The sequence below is a fragment of the Corythoichthys intestinalis genome, chromosome 2, assembly GCF_030265065.1.
Source record: "Corythoichthys intestinalis isolate RoL2023-P3 chromosome 2, ASM3026506v1, whole genome shotgun sequence".
NCBI classification, from domain to species: domain Eukaryota; kingdom Metazoa; phylum Chordata; class Actinopteri; order Syngnathiformes; family Syngnathidae; genus Corythoichthys; species Corythoichthys intestinalis.
The window spans coordinates 41187531-41208759 of record NC_080396.1 but is presented as its reverse complement, the minus strand read 5'-3'; the positions used below and the strand labels follow the sequence as shown (position 1 = coordinate 41208759).

The 21229-nt window shown below is 38.6% G+C and overlaps 1 protein-coding gene across 15 annotated transcripts in view; it reads right to left on the bottom strand.

Annotated features, from left to right (window-relative positions):
- LOC130905999 (neural cell adhesion molecule L1-like protein) overlaps positions 1–21229 on the bottom strand; it is a 104877-nt gene that overhangs the window by 31888 nt on the left and 51760 nt on the right. For 8 of the 15 annotated variants that reach the window (XM_057819860.1, XM_057819851.1, XM_057819910.1 and 5 more), the window contains 13 exons: positions 20669–20835; positions 18127–18292; positions 17931–18055; positions 17336–17440; positions 15666–15863; positions 15374–15444; positions 15086–15308; positions 14017–14052; positions 13407–13522; positions 9179–9383; positions 8745–8867; positions 7088–7270; positions 1496–1516 (listed from right to left, as the gene is read on the bottom strand). In XM_057819860.1, coding sequence (XP_057675843.1) covers positions 1496–1516; positions 7088–7270; positions 8745–8867; positions 9179–9383; positions 13407–13522; positions 14017–14052; positions 15086–15308; positions 15374–15444; positions 15666–15863; positions 17336–17440; positions 17931–18055; positions 18127–18292; positions 20669–20835 — 1739 coding nt within the window. The remainder of the gene's footprint in view (positions 1–1495; positions 1517–7087; positions 7271–8744; positions 8868–9178; positions 9384–13406; positions 13523–14016; positions 14053–15085; positions 15309–15373; positions 15445–15665; positions 15864–17335; positions 17441–17930; positions 18056–18126; positions 18293–20668; positions 20836–21229) is intronic. The other 7 variants (XM_057819895.1, XM_057819927.1, XM_057819942.1 and 4 more) reach the window with 3 other exon arrangements.

The window sequence follows — 21229 nt, the reverse complement described above, 5'->3', positions numbered from 1 at the left end:
AGGGCGTTCTGAACCTCCCCATCAGTACAAATTAAATCAAATATAAAAAATAAGCCTCCTCAACTCTTTCCTTGATCATTTTTCTGTTGCACTGCCCTTTTTTATCGCATCAATTCAACAAGCTTGTTCTTTTTTTTTCTTTCTTTTTTTCTTTCTTTTTTTTTTCTTTTTTTTTTTGCTGTTCCAGAAAACATGCGCATTTGAACCAGTCAAAGCTAACGATCTCTGCTGATCACATGTCATTATGTCAGCCAGTTGAAAGGACAACTGAGTCCAGGGCGGATAGCTTTGCTGCGTGCATGTGCACATTGACGTGACTCGTCATCGTCAAATTCAGGTTACTGCAGCAGCTGGGGAAACCTCCATGCCGTCCGTGGAATAAACAATAAATATCGGTGGGAAAAGATGACATTACACAAGCACTTTATTATGCTTGTCGTTAACACTTGTGTATGTAAATGTGATGTTGGTAAATTGTTTTCCTCTTGGAGATGAGATGCGTGTGTGACAGCCTTCCAGTTTTTTTTTTTTTTTTTTTTTTTTTTTTTTTTTTTTTTACGACAGTTGCCGTTATATTTTCGGGATCAAAACACCGTATATTGTAACGGCGTTCTGGCCCTGAATTTTATACACTTTCACATCATTTTACACCTGATTGTCACACCCCTAATATATATAGATATATAATTTTAATATTCAGGTGAGGTTCTGAATTTCCTGCCTCTTATGGCTTTGCTCCAGTTGTTTTGATTAAAAAACATCACACAAGGTTCATGGATACGTCATTCAAGAAAAGTTTAAGACAAGTGACTATTTTTGGTAATAATAAAAAAAAAACAAATTAGTATTATATTTTCACGTCTACAAGGACAACGCCAACTTGGTGATGATAATGCACACTCAGCAGGAAAACAGTGCATTATTCTCAATTAATTGTTCCCACCTAGATGCCACGAACTGCATGTAATAAAAAGTTGCCCGAGAGTTTAAGATGACGCTCGCCACACTAAACACTAATGCTAACAAGAATTCGAATGCTATGCAGTGGCGTCACCACCCTCGCCATCCCGCTCTGCTCTTTCTAAGATAACCACACAATCAACTAAACTGTAGTAACCCGCCCCTTCACATCAGTAACGGTAATGGCGTTGCAAAAATTGGAATAGAAATTAATGAGATTACTCTCTCCTTTAAAAAAATAACGCCGTTAAAAACGCTGTTATACTTTAACGCCATTGTTAACAACACTGTGCATGATGCTGTGCAAGACCTTTAATTGCTGTGTTTAACCTTGTAGGTTGTACTGTGTAATCAACCACTAGTCTGAAACTAGTGAAAGAAGCTCTCCATATCAACCTAAAGAGTCAGGAATGTAAACTCTAAAAGGGTAAGGATCTTGAATACTACAATGCTACTACTACACAAACATTCTAAAAGTTATAACTAGAATACTTTTCTCTATTTCTATGTCAGAGACTACAGGCGTTTTACATACCGTGATCAACAGGGGCAACAGCTGCAGTCAACAAGCAAAAAATATGAATATCACATGTTTACAATGGAAAGACAACTATGTAAAAATGCGATATGTGGATCACAACTTTTCAAGTGTATCTCACAAAACAAAGATGGATGACTGAGCAAAATGCTAAATGCTATAGAAATTCTAAGAACAAGAAAAACTTTGAACGGACTACGACTGCCCGGACGGAACACTTTTGTGCTAGTTTAACGATTTATTAATTAATCAGCCCTGAGACAAAAAAACAAAACAAAAAAAAAAAAAGGGTTAGCGGATCGATGCGTATTCATCCCCAGAATATACAGACCTAGCAAATTTAATTCCAATCCATCCACAAATAATGGAGGAATAGCAATTCCTTACACTACACAAGAATTGTGATATTTTGACTCTTATAAGAATGCTCAGGCCATGTTGGCTGTGATTGTCGGGCGCGTTTCTTGTCTCGTGTCAGTGGTCAACAAGCAGCTCAAATGGCTGTCAAACCCCTCGTAACGTAATCTGGGGTTCTCAGACTTCCCTGGGTCTAACGTTGAAGCAGCACAACAAGGTTGTTGTATAAGGTACAAGGCAGCGGGGTGTTTAACACCGTGCGAAAAAAAAAGGAGAGTTGTTCCAAGCATTCCGCTAATAAAAAAAAAATACGGTGTAATAAATTTTTTTTCACAGCATGGGGACTGCGCAACCTAACCTTTGTTGATACAAACGTTTAAAAGAGTCAGGTGATGGCGTATTTGATAAGTTTAGAACTCGTGAGTGGCTGCACCCTACACCACATGCGACACGGAGGGGGCACTGACGAGTGGGTGAGCACTGACGAGTAAAAAGGAATGAAGCTCCCCATGTTTTGATGTAGATTGCAGTGATAAGGCATTTCCAGAGGTTTAATTTATCCTTTAATACAGGTAGTACCCGGGTTACGACGTACCCGACTTACGTGATTTAGAATTTAAGACGCAAGCCTCGTTATTTATTTATTTATTTTTGTAATGTTGACTTTTGTTCTGTGATGCATGCTTTTATCTTGGCGCAGGAAGCATGGAGCAGGTAGTACTAATGGCATGCGAGTATACACACGATGAAGAGGCTTAGTGGGCCCGGCCGAGTTGCTGGTGGTAAGCTTACCAACAATGCCACCACTGCTCGACGGCTTCCTAGTCCGGCCGCCACTCACCGGCCAGCTGGCGGCCAGCGGCAACCAAGATTCTTGCTTCTTCATGTTTTTCAGAATTAGGCCATTGGTGTAGCCACTTGTCACTCAAACATGTCTGACCAATCGTAAAGTGCAACAATTGTTGTCAAAATGATTCAATTAAAAAAAAAAAAAAAGGGAGTTCAAAACTTTTTTTCACTTCAATCCAAAAATATCAACTCTAAAAAAAAAAAAAAAGAATGTTTTTTTGGGGACAGAGGGTTATTTTTGCATATCAGTTTGTTCTTTGATTGAAAATATATTTTTTGATTGAAACAACTTTTTGGGGGGATTGAATGATTTAGACACAAATGTCCTACCCATAATATGGCCCAAACAAAAACAACACAAAAAGAATTGCTTCAATCAAAGAAAACATTTTCAATTAAAAATTAAGTCTTCAAGTGCAAATTTTCTACATTTTTTTTTTGGGGATTCAAAAACTTTTTTTTATGATTATAAAAAATTATTTTTTCATTGAATTTTTTTTTTTTTTTTTTTTTGATTGAAGTGACTCTTTTGTTGAGTCGAATTATATATTTTGATTGAAGCAACTTTTTTGGGGGGGATTGAATAATAAAGACACAAATATACCTCCATAAATTCTTCCCCAGCAAGTCTACATAACTCCTACATACTGTACTATATACTCATATATATTTAAATATTCAAACATACATTCAAAACTAAACTGATCCATACTGTTCATTGATGAGGTTTCTTTGCAAAGTGTTAATACTGTCCTGGTTTGCTGTTTCGTTTGAACAACTTTTTATTTTTTTGTAATGCTTTTAATATGTGCTTATTTGGAGAGAGTTGCTTGTTCAAAAACTTTTAAAACACCCGGGGGGGGGGGGGGGGGGGCGGGGAACAAACACTTTTTACTATATTGTTGCCATATAAATGCTTCCTAAAGATAAAATCTTTAAGAAATGTTTCAGGGGACACATTTGCTCCATTGTGTTCTCTTTTCAGCTCCCACACTGTCTCAAACACTGAACATTAACGTCTTCAAATTCATGGTGCTTCTTCTAGGTGCTATTGGCAGCCATAACTTTCATAGTGAAGTAACCTGCCTGGGGGATCAAACTCCCCAAACAGAACCAGTTTCATCTCACCACCAAGCTGCATTTACAAACAATGTATGTTACAGAAGGGTGAAAATGCCGAGACAGAGAGCTCGGAGGAAACCTAAAAGCCATGAGGTATGAATAACCTTTATTAAATAGATGACAAATATCTCCTTTTTTGGTCACTTATTCTACCTGGTACGTTGAATGCTTGTTTTCAAACACTCTGTGTTGCTTGTGGGCCGACTGGGGTGAAATTACAGTGTGGTCTGAATGGAATCGATGCGAATTTGGTGTTCTTGTTAAAGCCGGCTGGGTTAAATTACATGGGACAAGATATAATCAAGTTCTTTGAGTTCTGTCTGATTTGTCAAGCAATAGTCTACATGTGTTTTTAGCAAACATTCAACTCTGGCAATGGGTGGCTATGCTCAAAAATAAATGGACTTTTCTGGATTAATTTGCGCTTTGTTTTAAAGAACAGACGGAGCCTGTGAAATAAACGCCTATGAATAAAAAGACTTTACTTGATGCATTTGTTTGTGTTCTCAATAAATGCCATCCATGAGTTGTCCACCTTGTTGCCACATTACAAAAAAATTTGAATGGTTGTACAAATAACCAATTAGTGATTATTTACTCTTATAAGGAACTTTCTGTTTTGTTATTCATTTTTATTTATGGAATATATATTTTTTTTGGGGGGGAGGGGGGCTACATTTATTGTGAAAAACTATTTATCCACCTTAACTTAGTAAATCCGAGATTTTCCATTTGATAAATTTCCTGTGAGTTACAACTAATCACAGACAACCACGCAAATGAATTTTTCTTCACACGTAATAGTCCTTGTTAGGACGTTAGTATGTATAATTATGTTGGCATGACAGAAAGGTTTTGAGTAGGAAAAAAAAAAACAAAAAAGCTGCTTTTTAAGGCTCACCCACACATACTTAGCTAGTGGTCAGACTTATGACACCAAGTATATAAAACCCTATCACCATTTCTTTTTATGACCCCCAGCCTCCACAAAGCAGATTTTTAGTGGAGAGGCAACAAATCATTGGAGTTTAAACAAAAATTTGGACCACAAACTGCCAACACTAATGAAGCTGCTATTATTCAATTAGCACAAAAGAAGAGAAAAGTTAGGCAGTTTGTTTTTCTACTCTGACTGAAGCCGGACTACACACATTTGATATTTTGAAATGGAGCATTACCTTATTCACTTTCACAGAATACTACCTAATAAAAGTCAAACATTTCCCACTAAAGAGGTTAAGGGTGCACGGTATATTTTAAATGGCTAAATAGTGCTAACACTATAAAATCCTAAAGATAAGAACTGTAACGTAAGATGTGCTTTTTGTCTCCTTCCTTTGCATAACTCATCTGACTCTCTAACAAGATCTACAGTATTTTGTATGCAACATCCTGTTGAACATTCAAGTTGCAATAATGCATTCATTACATGCATCCCTTCAGAGGAGTTGCAGCTATCCATTCTGAATAGCGTTTGTGCTCATTAGTATTGTGGGTGAGCTGGAGCGTATCCCAGCCAACTTTGGGAGAGAGACGGAGTACATTCTGGACTGAATGCCAGCCAATCACAGCATTGGGGGAGTTTTCCATTGGAAAATGATTTCTTTTAATTCTCAGATAAATTGTCACGGCAACTGCCTACTATGAGTGTAAAAGTCATGCAAATTGATAGAGTTGCATTTTACTACATTAGTAAATTTATTCCAAAATAACTTAAAAGTCATCCTATGGAATTTAAATTAGCAATTGATGGATGCCGTTAATTGGGATTACTTTCTTCTTTTACACCTCCGTGTTTTGAATTTAATTTCTAAACTCCTGTTTCCTTCCAGATCTCAAAAACACAGTACGTATAGTTGAATTGAAAACTTAAAATTGCCCTGCAATTGACTGTAGAGTGTAATTTAACCATTACCTAAAATCAAATTGGATAATTACGTATCCAGAAGTCGCTGATGGTGTAGTGGTACATTTGGCTCACTTCAGTGCAGGCAGCCTGGAATCGATTCCCACTCAGTGGCAGCGTGATTGTGAGTGTGAATGGTTTTCTTTCTCTGTGTGTGCCCTACAACTGACTGGCGACCATTTTAGGGTGTAGTCTGCCTTTCGCCCAAAGTCAACTGTGTTAGGCTCCAGCAACCTGCAACCCTGACTAGGATAATTGGTTTTGAAAATGGATTAACAAGTGATACACATATGACTGGGCTCTACACCTCACATTGCTGATTTGCGTATGCTCCACCCCGCCTAATCAAATCTCTTTCTGACTCATCACCCCTTTCTCTTTCTCCCCGGCCCCCCACAAGGTGTCCTCGGAAACTACAATTAGCTAACGATAAAACCACTATATTCAAAGGAAGTGTAGGCTTTCAATGTATTTCTTGTTGTTTTTTTTTTTATCTCCTATCTCTGTCTCTCCTCTTGTATTGTTCTTTCTGCCCCCCATAACCCCTTCCTGCTCACTGCTTTCTCCTAATAAACTAAACACACTGAATAATCACATCTAATCACAATCTATGTCATACTCCTACAGTCCGTGATGCCCAACGACAGCCCCAAAACATCACTGCTCTAGAGGAGATCTGCATGGAGGAATGGTCCGAAATACAAGCAACAGTGTGTGAAAAGCTTGTGAAGAGTTACAGAAAACGTTTGGCCTCCGTTATTGCCAACAAAGGGTACATAACAAAGTATTGAGATGAACTTTTGGTATAGACCAAATACTTATTTTCCACTATGATTTGCAAGTAAATTCTTTAAAAATAAAACAATGTGATTTTCTGGTTTTATTTCCCACATTCTGTCTCTCATTGTTGAGGTTTACCCATGTTGACAATTACAGGCCTCTCTAATATTTTCAAGTGGGAGAACTTGCACAATTAGTGGTTGACTAAATACTTATTTGCCCCACTGCGTGTGATGCAATAAAACATTTCAGACCACAGAACACTCAGATTCCAATTCGCAGTGTCAAAGCAGCTGAATTTTTTTTTTACACATGTCCATGTGTAAAAAAAAATCAATGGAAATATCAGCATGGATGAAAGAGTGGATGTTATCCCCAACACTGGCTGTACCAACAGAGGACAGTTTTCTTTTAAAAGTGAACTAAATATAAGTTCAACTTCAATGTACCACTGTATCCACAGAGTGCAAATATGTAAAGGCAGAATCATTTATACGACGGTTCTATTGGATCTCTGTATGGACTATTATGCACTTTTCCATTATACAGTAGATGTGTCATTATCATGTACTCACGTGCTGGAGTGACAGTGCTGCTCTCCTGCGACAGTGGAGGTCCACACCCTGCTCGAGTACAGGCACTGAGGTGGAAGAGGTAGAGGCTGCCCCCTTCTAAGCCCTCCAGCTGCCAGTGGGTGGTGTCAGGCCCTGTGATGTTCATTTCCCGGGAATCGACCACCTCCTTTGTGGTCTCATTAACTACAAAAGATATGTTACTTCAGTTCATGTGGATCAAGCAAGCAGTTGGACATGGCGTAGGCCTACGACTCCAGCACACATTGTATGTTCATGGAATAACACTGAAATAGGGGTCAGCGCCCGGCAGTGTGGGGGAGGATGAATAGGTGTCATGCTCATTCATGCGGAAAGCAAATGTCGCAGATACATGTTGTGACAGGTGAGCTGAGCAGGAATACATTAAGATGTCAAGAGGGAGATGAGAGAGGAATATATAGAACTCCAAAGAAGAGAGGGAAGAGTTTTAACACGTGGCAGTTGATGAAGAGTGGAGGAAACAAAACAGGGAAGAGGAGACATTATAAAAGTGGATAAACAAAGCAACAAAAGTTGAAGAAAGCTAGGAAATGCAGAAGAAAGAAGAAATCATTTACATAAAGTGTAGGCGGTGCACGGAAGTGGGAATATAGGGGCAATCAGGAGCAGTCGAACATATCACCCAGCATGCATTATAGATCAAAGTGCAGCGCATGTGTGCCAAGTGTGGAAAGCAACGTCGAAGCCAATATTGAAATGCAGGTGAGTGCTGAGGCTGTGTCAAAGCAGCTCTCCACTGCTTTAGGAGCTTTCATATGCTAATAAACACTTTTAGGTTAGTCAGTGACTAATTTGGAAAATACATGGATGACTCTGCTGGGCTTTATTGGTGCTGTCATATCAAAACATACAATAATTCAGCCAATGAGAGTGTAAAAAGCAAAGCCCCTTACTCACTAACATTTTCTTGTGCCTGGGAAAAGCTTGTGAATGGGGTAGGGTATCAAGGCAAAAGCAGCCTAGACATGAATGATTGTTTTGGGAAAAGAATCTGGAGTGTCAGAGGATGTGAACCTTTATAGGGCTCAAGAAGTCATGACTCTTTTGGGTGTTGGTAGGGCCTATTTCAGAACTAAATACTGCCATCTAGCGTTTCATATTGAATCATTATAATTTAGAGGAGAGGCTTTCTTTAGTTTCCATATTTTACTGTCAAGCCAGAACAGTGATCCACATGGGAAATCAATACATCCATATATAAGAATTATCTCCCAATGTGATGAGATAAATTTCTTTAGTATTTCAGTCTAATATTCTCAAAAGCGCTATTCAGTCAACCAATCAAATTAGCATGATTGCCACACATAAAGTATATATACACACACAAACACGGGTGTTAATGCCGACATGTGCATGATCATGAAAACATACCTGGGAAATTGTTTTTATCTTCAATGCCAGTTTCAAAGCACAGAGGGTATTTAACCATTAAACGCAATCTGGTACACTCTAAATAAGGTTGCCAGCGTTCTGCACAACTAACAATGTACACGATATGTCTCACACAACACATAAAATCAATGTGCAACACCACTTTAATGTACAAAATCCCTATGGGCTACAGAATATCTTGCAAAGCCACAGGTTACTGTTTCTTTACATGCGTGTGGAAACATACTGAGGTGGTATTGTAGGAGGTAGCCAGTCAGTATGCCGTTTGCAACCGGTGGTGGACCCCATACAAGCCGGATAGAATCCCTCCGGGCATTGGAGGTAGTCAGAATAGGCACTTGTTCTGGAACTGAAAAAATTAATAATATTGTGATTTTCTGTCATTGGATGCATGTATGCAGCCAAAATATCATTCACAGCTTTTTTTTAATGAGTGTCTTGCACTGTGTTTGCAAAAGGGAACTTTTCTCTATTAAAAAAAAGCACAGACAAAAAAGTACATGGACCAATGCAATCATAAATTATTTTATCGATCCAAGTTGTGGCACCAAATGTTTTAGCTTATCCCCAAAAGAAAAAAACAATCAGTTCTCATTTTGCATTTTTCTACAATCTGTTAGAATCGGCATCTATATATGGTTGTTGTCGTCAACACCTCACCTCCTTCTGGAGTGGTAAAGCTGACTGGGTCACTGCTAGGCCCATTTCCTTTCTTGTTAAAGACATTGACAGTAAGTGTATACTCTGAGAAAGCGTCAAGTCTGGGTACAATAGCATGAGTCCTCTTCCCGGGGAATGACAGCATGTGGCGCTCATCCAAGATTCTGTCAGGATTCAAGAAACTTCGCTTTCTGAGCCAGTGAACCTGTAAAAAGCAGGCAAATTTGAATGCTGTACTGCCTAAAAAAGACAAATGGTCTATCCACCCTGATTTATAATTGTGCTGCTTTTCATCAAATTTCCTTGTATTTTAAAGACCTTGTAAAGCAGATGTTCTCAATATGCTGATAGTGAAAAAACTGGTAGATTTCAAAGAGAGTGCCTTTGTTTGGAAAAAATTACTATAAAATAAGGATTTGTTAAACATACATGTAAAATAGTCACGCTTTAGTTGAGGAACCAATGTCAAAGGGCATTTGGCCCATCACCCACCCTGCCTCGCATTTGGCCTTTGTTTGACATACATGACAGCAAGTCAACTCATTATTCCACAACTTACAGCATTTTCCTCATTAAACCCTGAGTGTCATTTCAAAATACCGGGATCTTCAAATTTCTGCTTCAGCAAGGGTAAAACACGAGAGTGTGTGCCAAATTAAGTGAAGTGCAGCAAACCTACTACTTCAACTATGGGAGAATTAGTTATTTTTTTCCAATCAACGTCAGGCTGGGGCACCTTCATACTTTTTAATAACACAGTGAAACTAAGGCTAGGTTCATACTGCAGGTCTTAATGCAAAATTCCGATTTTTTTTCACATGTTTTTTTTGGGCGTGCCCGTTCAGACTGCCTTTGTCCATTGAGCCCATTCAAGTATTACGCATACGCACTAACTCGCAGTCCGCCACGCGCTGATCAAACTGACCCGCATGCGCAGAAGCATCAAGACAAAAAACTACGCACTGTGCGTGCATGGTGTATAATTGAGCATTATCCGGCTTATCCTTTTCTTCATTGTATTTTGTTATGACTGTGGTTAAGCCCGCCTTCTGCGTAGTAATAGCCGAGTTCAAGCTAGGTGCTAACGCTAATGCACAGCTACATCGCTGCTGCTCTCGCTCTTTGCTGAAGTAATTGCTGCATGAATTCCAATTTGGGAGACTTGGCAGTTCCGACCGCTGCCACATTCAGGAAATATGTGGCCCAGCTCGGATTTAAACCACATACGAAAGTGATCCAGATCGGATTTGAAATGGTCCACTTCTATGCGACTTAACCCAATCAGACGGTCAAGTTAATGCCTCACTCGAGTTGGAGAAAAAACAAAAAAAATCGGATTCGTGCATTAAGACCTGCAGTATGAACCTAGCCTAAGTACCCATTAAGAGGGAGCTGAGATGAACCTAGGGTGAAGGACTGTCTCTCATACATACATGGTCAGCAGTCAAATCTCATTTTTTTGGGCCTGACTTTTTCAAAGCATAGCCTTCATTTCAAGTCAGTTTCCATTCAGTGCAAGATACCAGAGCGAGGTAATGACCATTCATTCATTCGTTCGTTCGTTTGTTCGTTCGTTTATCCATCTATTGTAACCATTATTCTCACGAGGGTCACAGGATTGATGAAGCCTACCCCTGCTAACTTTGGGATGGAGGTGGGATACACCATGAACTGATTGCCAGCAAGTCACAAAGGTTACTGACAAAAATACTATAAGTTGTTTTTGCTACAGGGGTTCTGCACCTATGCGATATCTAACTCAGGGTTGTATAGGACCCAATAATTTGAGGTCCCTCCCTGTGTACTACTCCACATGGGTGGCCGAGGACTTTAATGAACATCATTGCATACTGACAGAGAGTACAATTTGAGTTTAATCACAACACAGCTTTTAGTGTGGTGTTACAAGAAAAATGACCAACGAAGCATCTTCGTGTTGATTTTAATTGCTGAGTCGGGCTGCCATCTGGTGGGGTGTCAAAAGCTCCCCTCACTCTGACTTTTCTCAAACTGGCACATCAGAGACGCAACAGCCCAACAGACATTTGCCTGAACCTTTTCGATGGAATTCAACCGGCCGGGTCATTACTATGTACAGTATGTGTGCACATACAAACAGTTAATGTGGCTTCCCGCAAACAGATGTTCAGATGTGTTGTGATTTCTGTTACGGCGTCTTGTGTGTCATCTTCGATATTGGTGGAACAGTAACAAGTGAGAAAGGGAATTTTTTATTTATTTATTTTTTTTAACTAACTTTGTATAGTCACTCGGGACTGTAGAAACAGACAATGTAACTGAGGGGTGTTTTCAACTTATTTGACATGCAAGCAACCTGTGGAAACTCTTTTGTATTGATTGTATTTGTATTTGTTCATATACAGTGCTGCTCAAAAGTTTGTGAACCCCCTCAACATTTTGGAATTTTCTATTATTTCAACCTGATTTCCTAATCAATCAATTCAATAGTTTTTTTTTTTGTTTTTTTTAACAGTTGTGTTGTCGAGACTAAATTAAAAAGAGTTTTCATCAACTGATGTAGGTGCAAAATTGAACTGTTTGGTCACAACCAAAACCGCCATGTCTGGCGAAAAGTCAACACTGCATACCACCAAAAGAACCTTCTCCCAACAGTGAAGCATGGAGGTGGGAATGTCAAGATCTGGGCTTGCTTTTCATCCTCAGGACCTGGACAACTCCACATAGTCCAGGGAATCATGAATTCTGAGGAATATTGTCAAATCCTAGAACATAACCTGACGCCATCTGTTTTGAAGTTAAAGCTTGGCAGAAGGTGGATCATGCAACATGATAATGATCCAAAGCATTCCAGCAATACAACCAAGGAATGGCTGAAAAAGAAGAAGATTCGTGTTCTGGACTGGCCCAGTCAAAGTCCTGACCTAAATCCCATTGAAATGCTGTGGCGGGACCTGAAGCGAGCAGTTCATGCCAGACGCCCATCAAACCTCTCTCAACTGACTGCGTTCTGCAAGGAAGAATGGGCAAAAATCCCCCAAAGTAGATGTGAGAGGCTGATTAGTCACTACAGAAACCGTTTGGTTGAGGTAATCTCTGCAAAAGGAGGCGCAATATCCTATTAACTGAAGGGGTTCACATACTTTTGCACACATGATATCTGAGTTTTTCTTAAATCAACCACTTTTGTTAAATAAAGAATGACAATATAACTATTTCTTTTGTTTCAGTCCATTATTTGGAATGTCAGTATTGTGGATTTGGGTATAACTTAACATTTAACAAAAAATCTGACCATCGCTGTGGGGTTCACAAACTTTCGAGCAGCACTGTATAAGCCGCACTGGACTACTATAAAGCGCAGGGACTCCCATTGTACAAATGTGAAATCGTAATAGTTGGTTTATTTTTAATATATTTTGTTACTGTATGATAGGATTTTATTTTAAGTACCTGTATGATTATTTTTCTTCCTTTGAGTGTCATGAAAGGGACTTTTACTGTATTAAGAAATGAAAAGTATGATGATGATTACAGCACAGCCCAAAAAGACTTGTAGATAAATGATATAAATCAAGGATACCATCTGGGTTATGTATTATGTCCCACATATACCGTAATTTTTGGACTACAAGGCGCACCTGACTATAAGCCGCCACCCACCAAATTTGACACGAAAACGGCTTTTGTTCATACATGAGCCACCCCGGACAATAAGACCCAGGTATTCGCATTTTATCATGGGATATTTACAATAAAAGATCAGACCCTATAAAAATCGACAAATGAAACACACTATAAACCGCAGGATACATAAAAATAGGAAAAATAGGAAACAGGAAAAAAAATAGCATCTTATTGTCCGAAAAGTACGGTAATTGCCAGAATTAAATTACCGGTACATCAGTAAGTTCATCAGTATTTTTTTTTTTTTTCTTTTTTCTTTTTTTTTTTTTAAACAATGCTGAAGGCGTAATCAGAAATAATCACCTGGCTAGGTTTTTACTCAACCCTGTTATCAGACCTGCTTTATAATATATTTTGTCCCTTTTTCTTCTCGCTGCTATTATATCATAACTCTCTGCTTATGTACTGAGGGTAATATAAGTATATGTCTCTAATCTTACTACCAATGATCAGGAAATCTTACAAGATCTTATTTATGAAATACAAACAGAAAATACATACTGTTTTTCTTTTTATCATCTGCACACAAATCATGTTGTAGTGGTGCTTGATGAAAACTTACATGATACCCCCTTAGGTGACCTCTCAGTGTGGCAGGCGGAACCGGGGTCCAGCTTACTCTCAGAACAGTTGTGTTAATCACCTCCACTGCAACATCCCGTGGCGCCGCAGTGGGAACTAAAGAACACATGGAGGGGGGTCAAACAACTCTACAGAGAATCACAAAGTCTCTTAACACTGGAGCCAAGCTTGTAGATTCAGGACAATTACTGCACAAAAAGTTGGAGCAAGTGTTTTTTTTCTCGGAAAGGTGCTAATGGTGGTACTAAATGAGCAAGCATATATATATTTCAAAGCATAATGCACTAAATCATATTTCAAGTAGAGGGTGGAACACCAAACATAAGCTAAAAAATAATCCCTGACATTATTTCTGCTCTACATGGTAGTTGGAGAGAATATCAGACACTAGAAGCAGCAGCATCTCAGCCATCCTACGCTGCGGAGCGCATCGTGATCTAATAAAGGTCGCACAGATTTTGAGACAGAAGTGGTGCATTTTAGATTTCACAGCTCTACAAAAGGTTGTTTGCCACCTGCTGCAATCGAGGGTGGGAAAAGTCACTACTGCACAGCGGCACAGGTAAACAGGTAAAAAGGTAAGACTTAACCTGACACATTTTCCCGTAGACAATGGCGAAAGACAACTGAAGACAGGGTAGGGTACAATAAAACAAAAAAATTAAGGATCTCATAAGCAATTAGGGCTAGTTGAGCCCCAAGAAAGAAAAGACATTTATCACCCACCACATAGCTTGAAATGCGATTTCCCTGTGTAAACTTTTTATATGAATGCTAAGGGATGATGTTATCAATGTGAAACGCCAGAGAAAGAAATTAATTGCAGTTGATAATTGTAGTAAATTCAGCCATGGGTATTTGCCATTTGACACTTCGTAGGAATGGCTAATGTTAAGAGGTATGGAAAGTGGATGGAAAATTATGTGGACATGCCACACCAAGGCTACTTGCCTGAAGTATGGCACACACATACAAATAATTGTGGAAAATTCCACTCAAAGCATCAAGCAGGCTTGTCGAGGTTTGTTTACTTAGTAGAAATATATACTTATGTGCATGGTGTGCTATGTTGGTCACATAAAGTATTGTATTTTCCAAACTATAAGGCGCATCAGAGTATAAGGCATACCTTCAATTAAAACGGTTTTCATATACAGGACGCACCACATTATAAGACACACTAGTAGCAGCAGCAATAGTGGTTGGGGTTGCATTATGCATCCACTAGAATAGATGGACCTGCGCTAAAGACAATGTCATGCCATGATTAACCAATATTGATCAATATATAAGGCACATTGGGTTATAAGGTGCACTGTCGGTGAAAATTGAAGGCTTTTAGGTGCAACTTATAGTGCAGAAAATATGGCACATGATACTACAAGAGCATATGAGCTTGTCATATGTGTGGTCAATCACATTTCAAAAATCATTCAAGATGTAAGAAATCGTTATTTGTGTTCCATGATAAAGCTCGTGTGTGTGTGTGTGTGTTTTTTTTTTTTTTTTCTCTCTCCAACAAGCGATCCCAAGGGGAAATTTAGTTCAATGCATATTACATACTAGTACCATAGCATGAGTGTGAAATCTTTCCTACCAATATATCCACAATAAATTCATTGCATGCTTTATTTGTATTCTATTTTGTGTTTAACTCACCATCTTCTCCAGAATAACCAGTAGTAATTTTAGGTTCCGGTCCCCACCCGTGGCTATTCTTGCTCTGAATTTTGATCTCGTACGGGATGAACGTCGATGTGTTCCTCACAACGAAGGAATGTCTTTTAACCAGGTGTTCTGTCCAGGTGTCGTCCACAGCAAGTTTTCTATAGCTTACCTTGTACTCAAGGCCAGGGCCATTGTGCTCAACCGGAAAGAGAGGCTATAAGGGAAAGATTCGATAGGTTTGGAACACAGAAAAAGAGAAAATATTGGCAAAAATCTTACCTCCCAAGTAATGTCCATCTGGTGAGGTAGATGGCCTTGAATTTTAATGTTTTCTGGGTTCCTATCAGGAGCTTTGGAAAGCATTTGTCAAAATGGTCATTCTTAGACACTGTATGATGCAGCTATGGTCGGTTTTAAGCTTGACAAAATGCTTTAGAGCTAACATGTTGAAAGTGGTGTAAAATATATTGTCAAAACTTTCTGTTGCTGAAGTATAGTGTATAAAGGATACTAAAAACATCCCTAGAGCAGGAGGCAAAGATTCACATGAGAGACAGAGCGAGAGTCTCACCAGCTGGGGGAGTTTTGTAGCGCTCAGTGGGCTCACTAGGGGGGCCAGGCCCAACAGCATTCACTGCGTAGACTCTGAACTGGTAGTTAAGATGTCCGTGGAGTGCCAGCTCGGCTGTTGCCTGGCTACCAGGGACTTTGTGGAGCTCCTTCCACTTGCCTGGCTCCCATTGGCTCTCTTCATACTCCACAACAAATTCTGTATTCAGTGCAGAGAGCATTTAATGATCATCACACACATTCTCATTTGAACTTGAAGGATCAGTGGATACACAAAGAAAATGTGTGGTTCAACATAAAGGAAACGCTAACTGAAATTAATTTAGTATCATATATTCTCGATTAGTACTGTTCATATACAAGTTTCAGAAGTTTGGTGAGTCAATCCTAAGGGTAGGCAGTGCAGGTAAAAAAAAATAAAAATAATAATTAACACTGCTTGGCAGTAAATGGAGTACTTGTATTTTATTTCTTATACGCTTGGGAAATTCACATTTTGCCATTTTTATTCTTTGATCGCAGTGATTTTGTGTGCAACTGATCTACATATGTTTTATTTCATGCACTAATAAAGTAACAAATAAACTGCTATCTGTGTTTGGAATTTGGAAAAAAAAATCAAATTACAAAAGACTACTTGTTTTCAGTTCCACCAACAAGATTAAAAAAACAAGACCCATTTTGCTAGGTGACAATGAAGACAAAGCAAATAAATGAGAATGTGTTTCATCATTTCATGTGCTTTGCTTTAAACATTTTCATCAAAATAAATTGTACAGTGACATATAAAAGTTTGCAAAGGTTTACATGCCACTGTATTTTATATCATATTTAGATGGACCTTTTTAACAATTATACACAATGCTTGTTCACTAAAAATAAGAGGAATCATCCTTATTTCATACATAGTTTGCAACTGTAACATTACAACACTGTATCTACCGTATTGGCTCGAATTTAAGACAGTGTTTTTTGCATTGAAATAAGACTGAAAAAGTGGGGGTCGCCTTATATTCGCGGGCTAGACATTATACCCATTCACGACGGTAGATAGCGCCAGATATCATTGAAGCGATGTTCTGTCATGACAGATCTCAGCTACTCTCAAGTTTAACCAGTTTGCGTTTCAAGACTACAGTTACAGTTAGACTTCACTTTGATGGTTAACACAGTTATTGCAATTATGTTGTTTTATCACAATAGATTGGTTTATTTACATTTCAAAAACCAGAAGCCATTCATTTACGAATCTGATTGCACTTTAGTTTACATATTTAAATGTTCAGATATTAAGATTTGAATAAGGCAAACTAACATGCTTTTTCTCTCAAATATAGTGTTATAATCATTTTTTTCAGATTTACTGTAATTATTTTCTGTATGAAAATTAATTTGGTTTTCAAAAAGTCTTTTTTCAAGAGGAATCATCCTTATTTCATACATAGTTTACAACTGTAACATTACAACTCTGTATCTACCGTATTGGCCCGAATATAAGACGGTGTTTTTTGCATTGAAATAAGACTGAAAAAGAGGGGGTCGTCTTATAATCAGGGCCGTCTTATATTCGGGCCAATGCAGTATATAGGGAGGGAGTGGGGGCAATACAACAATTTAATAACCTTTCAAAAGTGACTGTGATGGAAACAATTCACATCACTTTTGTCTCACCTATTACAGAACTATTGTGATCACTACCGGGAACCCAATCCAAACGGATATTTCTCAGATTGTTGAGTCCACTTATCTCTAAGTTCTGTGGGGCATCAGGAACATCTGTAATATAGTACAACAAGAGATATCTCAAGCTAACATATTGTAACCAATGCATAGTCAACATCATGTGATAGTATATCGTGGAAAACATTCTAAGGCAACATCCCTTTAGATAGGCTACTTAATAATAAACTAATGTGGTCTCATACATGTTAATCAATTTAATATATTATTCATTTCTCACTCTGCTTAGCCTACAACGTATGCAAGGATGCCCCAGGGAGTAGTAATTTAATTTGACTGTTTATGTAAGACACTTGTAATCACTGGAGAAATTATGTTAACACACACTATAAGGATTAAGAGCGCATTTAGACACAATAACTTCACAATTGAATCAATCCTCTGTATGAAATATAAAATTCATACTGGGTGCATGAGAAACAAAAACAGCACCATCTGGTGGTATTTATGCTCTCAACATAGAGTCATTTACTATATGAATACTTAACAGTACATGAATAAAATATCATTTATAGGAGGACCTTACCAAGCACTGTGAGAAATGCTGTTATATTGGCTTCATCGAGACGAGTTCTGGCCATGCACGTGTATACACCCTCATCACTCAGGTTTACGTTCATTATCTGAAGCATTCCATCACCCACAAAGTACCTGAACATTAAATCCTTTGATTAGGTCATGGTTTACATCAATACAGGAGGAGCAAAATTCCATCCACAAACCTGGAACGTTCCTCTGTGGAATGGGTCATTTTTTCCCCGTCCTTTATCCAAAATACTTCAAGTGAGTCTTCCAGACTTTTATCATACTCAGCCTGACACATCAACTGGGCTGTGGTCCCACTAATGACCTGCATGTCCTGAGGTCCATTCGCAATTCGTGTGGGGTCTAACAACAGAATAATTACTGTTAATTAAGCGAGAAAAACATACATGGGGCATGCATCATTTATCAGGGGAGGCTATCCCAGATGACATCAAACACACTAAAAATTCTGAAATTTTTGGTTTTTTTGGGGTTGCTGATCTTTTATATATGCATTTATCTACTGTACATACATGTATAGCATATACATACAGATTATGCACAAATATATGTATATACAGTGGGGAGAACAAGTATTTGATACACTGCCAATGGGTTTTCCCATTGGCAGTGTATGAAATATGTATGTATATATAAATATATATATATATATATATATATATATATATATATATATATATATATATAAAATTCAAGATGATGCGAAATGTCGTGCATTCCAGACTTTAACCTTACTGATTTCGTTTGGGATGAGCTGAGCAAATAAGTGAATACCTATTCAACTAATAAGTGTCACACATGTATGCACTGCTGGCCAAAAGTATTGGCACCCCTTCAATTCTGTCAGATAATGCTCAGTTTCTTCCAGAAAATGATTGCAATAACAAATGTTTGGTAGTAATATCTTCGTTTATTTTGCCTGCAATGAAAAAACACAAAAGAGAATGAAAAAAAAAATTAAATCATTATCATTCCAAAAATGGGCCAGACAAAAGTATTGGCACCCTCAGCCTAATATTTGGTAGCACAACCTTTAGACAAAATAACTGCGACAACTGCTTCCAGTCCATCAATGAGTTTCTTACCATGCTTTGCTGGAATTTTAGATTTTTGGAGCCAACTGCTTCAGGTCTCTGAGATTTGAAGGGTGCCTTCTCCAAACTGCCATTTTCAGATCTCTCCACAGTGTTCTATGGGATTCAGGTCTGGACTCATTGCTGGCCACTTTACAAGTCTACAGTGCTTTCTCTCAAATCATTTTTAGTGCTTTTTGAAGTGTGCTTTGGGTCATTGTCCAGCTGGAAGATCCATGACCTCTGAGGGAGACCCAGCTTTCTCACATTGGGCCCTACATTATGCAACAAAATTTGTTGGTAGTCTTTAGGTTTCATAATGCCATGTACACGGTCAAGCAGTCCAGTGCCTGAGGCAGCAGGCAACCCCAAAAACATCAGCGAACCTCCCCCATGTTTGACTGTGGGGACAGTGTTCTTTTCTTTGAAGGCCTCGTTTTTTTTCCCTGTAAACTCTATGTTGATGCCTTTTCCCAAAAGCTCTACTTTTGTTTCATCTGACCAGAGAACATTCTTCCAAAACATTTTGGGCTTTCTCAGGTAAGTATTGGCAAACTCCAGCCTGGCTTTTTTATGTCTCTAGGTCAGAAGTAGGGTCTTCCTGGGTATCCTACCATAGAATCCCTTTTCATTCAGACGCTGACAGATAGTACGGGTTGACACCGTTGTACCCTCGGACTGCAGGACAGCTTGAACTTGTTTGGATGTTAGTCGAGGTTCTTTATCCACCATCCGCACAATTTTTCTTTTCTGTCTACATCTAGGGAGGTTAGTCACAGTGCCGTGGGCTTTACACTTATTTATGACACTGCGCACGGTAGACACAGGAACATTCAGGTCTTTGGAGATGGACTTGTAGCCTTGAGATTGCCCATGCTTCCTCACAATTTTTTCTCAAGTCCTCAGATGGTTCTTTGGTCATCTTTCTTTTCCCCATGCTCAATGTGGTACACACAAGGACATATGCCAGTTGTTGAGTCAACTTTAATCCATTTTATCTGGCTGCAAGCGTGATTAGCTATTGCCACCACAGCACCACCTGTTATGTGCCACAGGTAAGTAACAGGTGCTGTTAATTTACACAAATTAGAGAAGCATCACATGATTGTTCAATGGGTGCCAATACTTTTGTACGGTCCATTTTTGGAGTTTTGTGTAAAATTTCCATTCTCTTTTGTGTTTTTTGATTGCAAGCAAAATAAATGAAGATCTTACTACCAAAGCATTTGTAATTGCTATCATTTTCTGGGAGAAATTGAGCATTATCTGACAGAATTGCAGGGGTGCCAATACTTTTGACCAGCAGTGTAGGCAACAGAGTTGGGAAGAGCATTCTGAAGAAGAAATTCTTTCTATTGCAGAAGGAATGCCACAAGTGAGTTCAGCTGTTTCATCCGACAAAGGAAACATAACATACCACCTGTCTGTACTAGTACTTTCTGTCTTAAAAAAAAAAAAAAAAGTCATTCTATCAAAGCCCTGTCATTTTAATTCTACCGTAATTCTGTAATTTACCTCAACAATTTAAAAACTATTAGTCATAGTTTCATTTGTCATTATTCTTACTGGTGTTCATTTTGCTTGGCACTTTAAAAACAATCTTGTCTTCTGGTGTCTAAGCAATTTCCTTATTTTCTTGAGATACCTTTCACTGCCAGCACAGCCGTGATAGACGACTTGCCCTCGCTGTTATCGGCAACACAGACATATTCGCCGCTGTCTTTTTTCTCCACACTGGAGATTTGTAACGACCCATTCTGAAGGGCAACAAATCTTTCTCCTTCAATGGTTTCTGGAGTCTCATCCTTGGCCCTGAGAGAGAATGTTTTCAGATACAGTAATTGCTGCATATCTTACAGTCAAGTCTTTTATGCAAACTAAATTAAAAGCAATATTTTACAGCAATCACAATACCATGCATTTCTCTGGATGAATGGAACAACATTCCGACAGATTCACTCTTTGAAGAAAACTTTCACAAAAATTATGAACTTGTAATTGCACGGTGGTAAGGAAATCATCCATCCATTTTTGAATATCACATATTAGGGTCACAGATAAGCTGCACTCCATCCCATCTGACTTTGGGGAAGATAAGCTTCACCCTAGACTGTTCATTCATACAGTGTATTTAGACACCAACCTTCTGTATATTGTGTTGTCTACTGAAACTTGTGTTTGCCCGAACGCATACATAAATGGATTT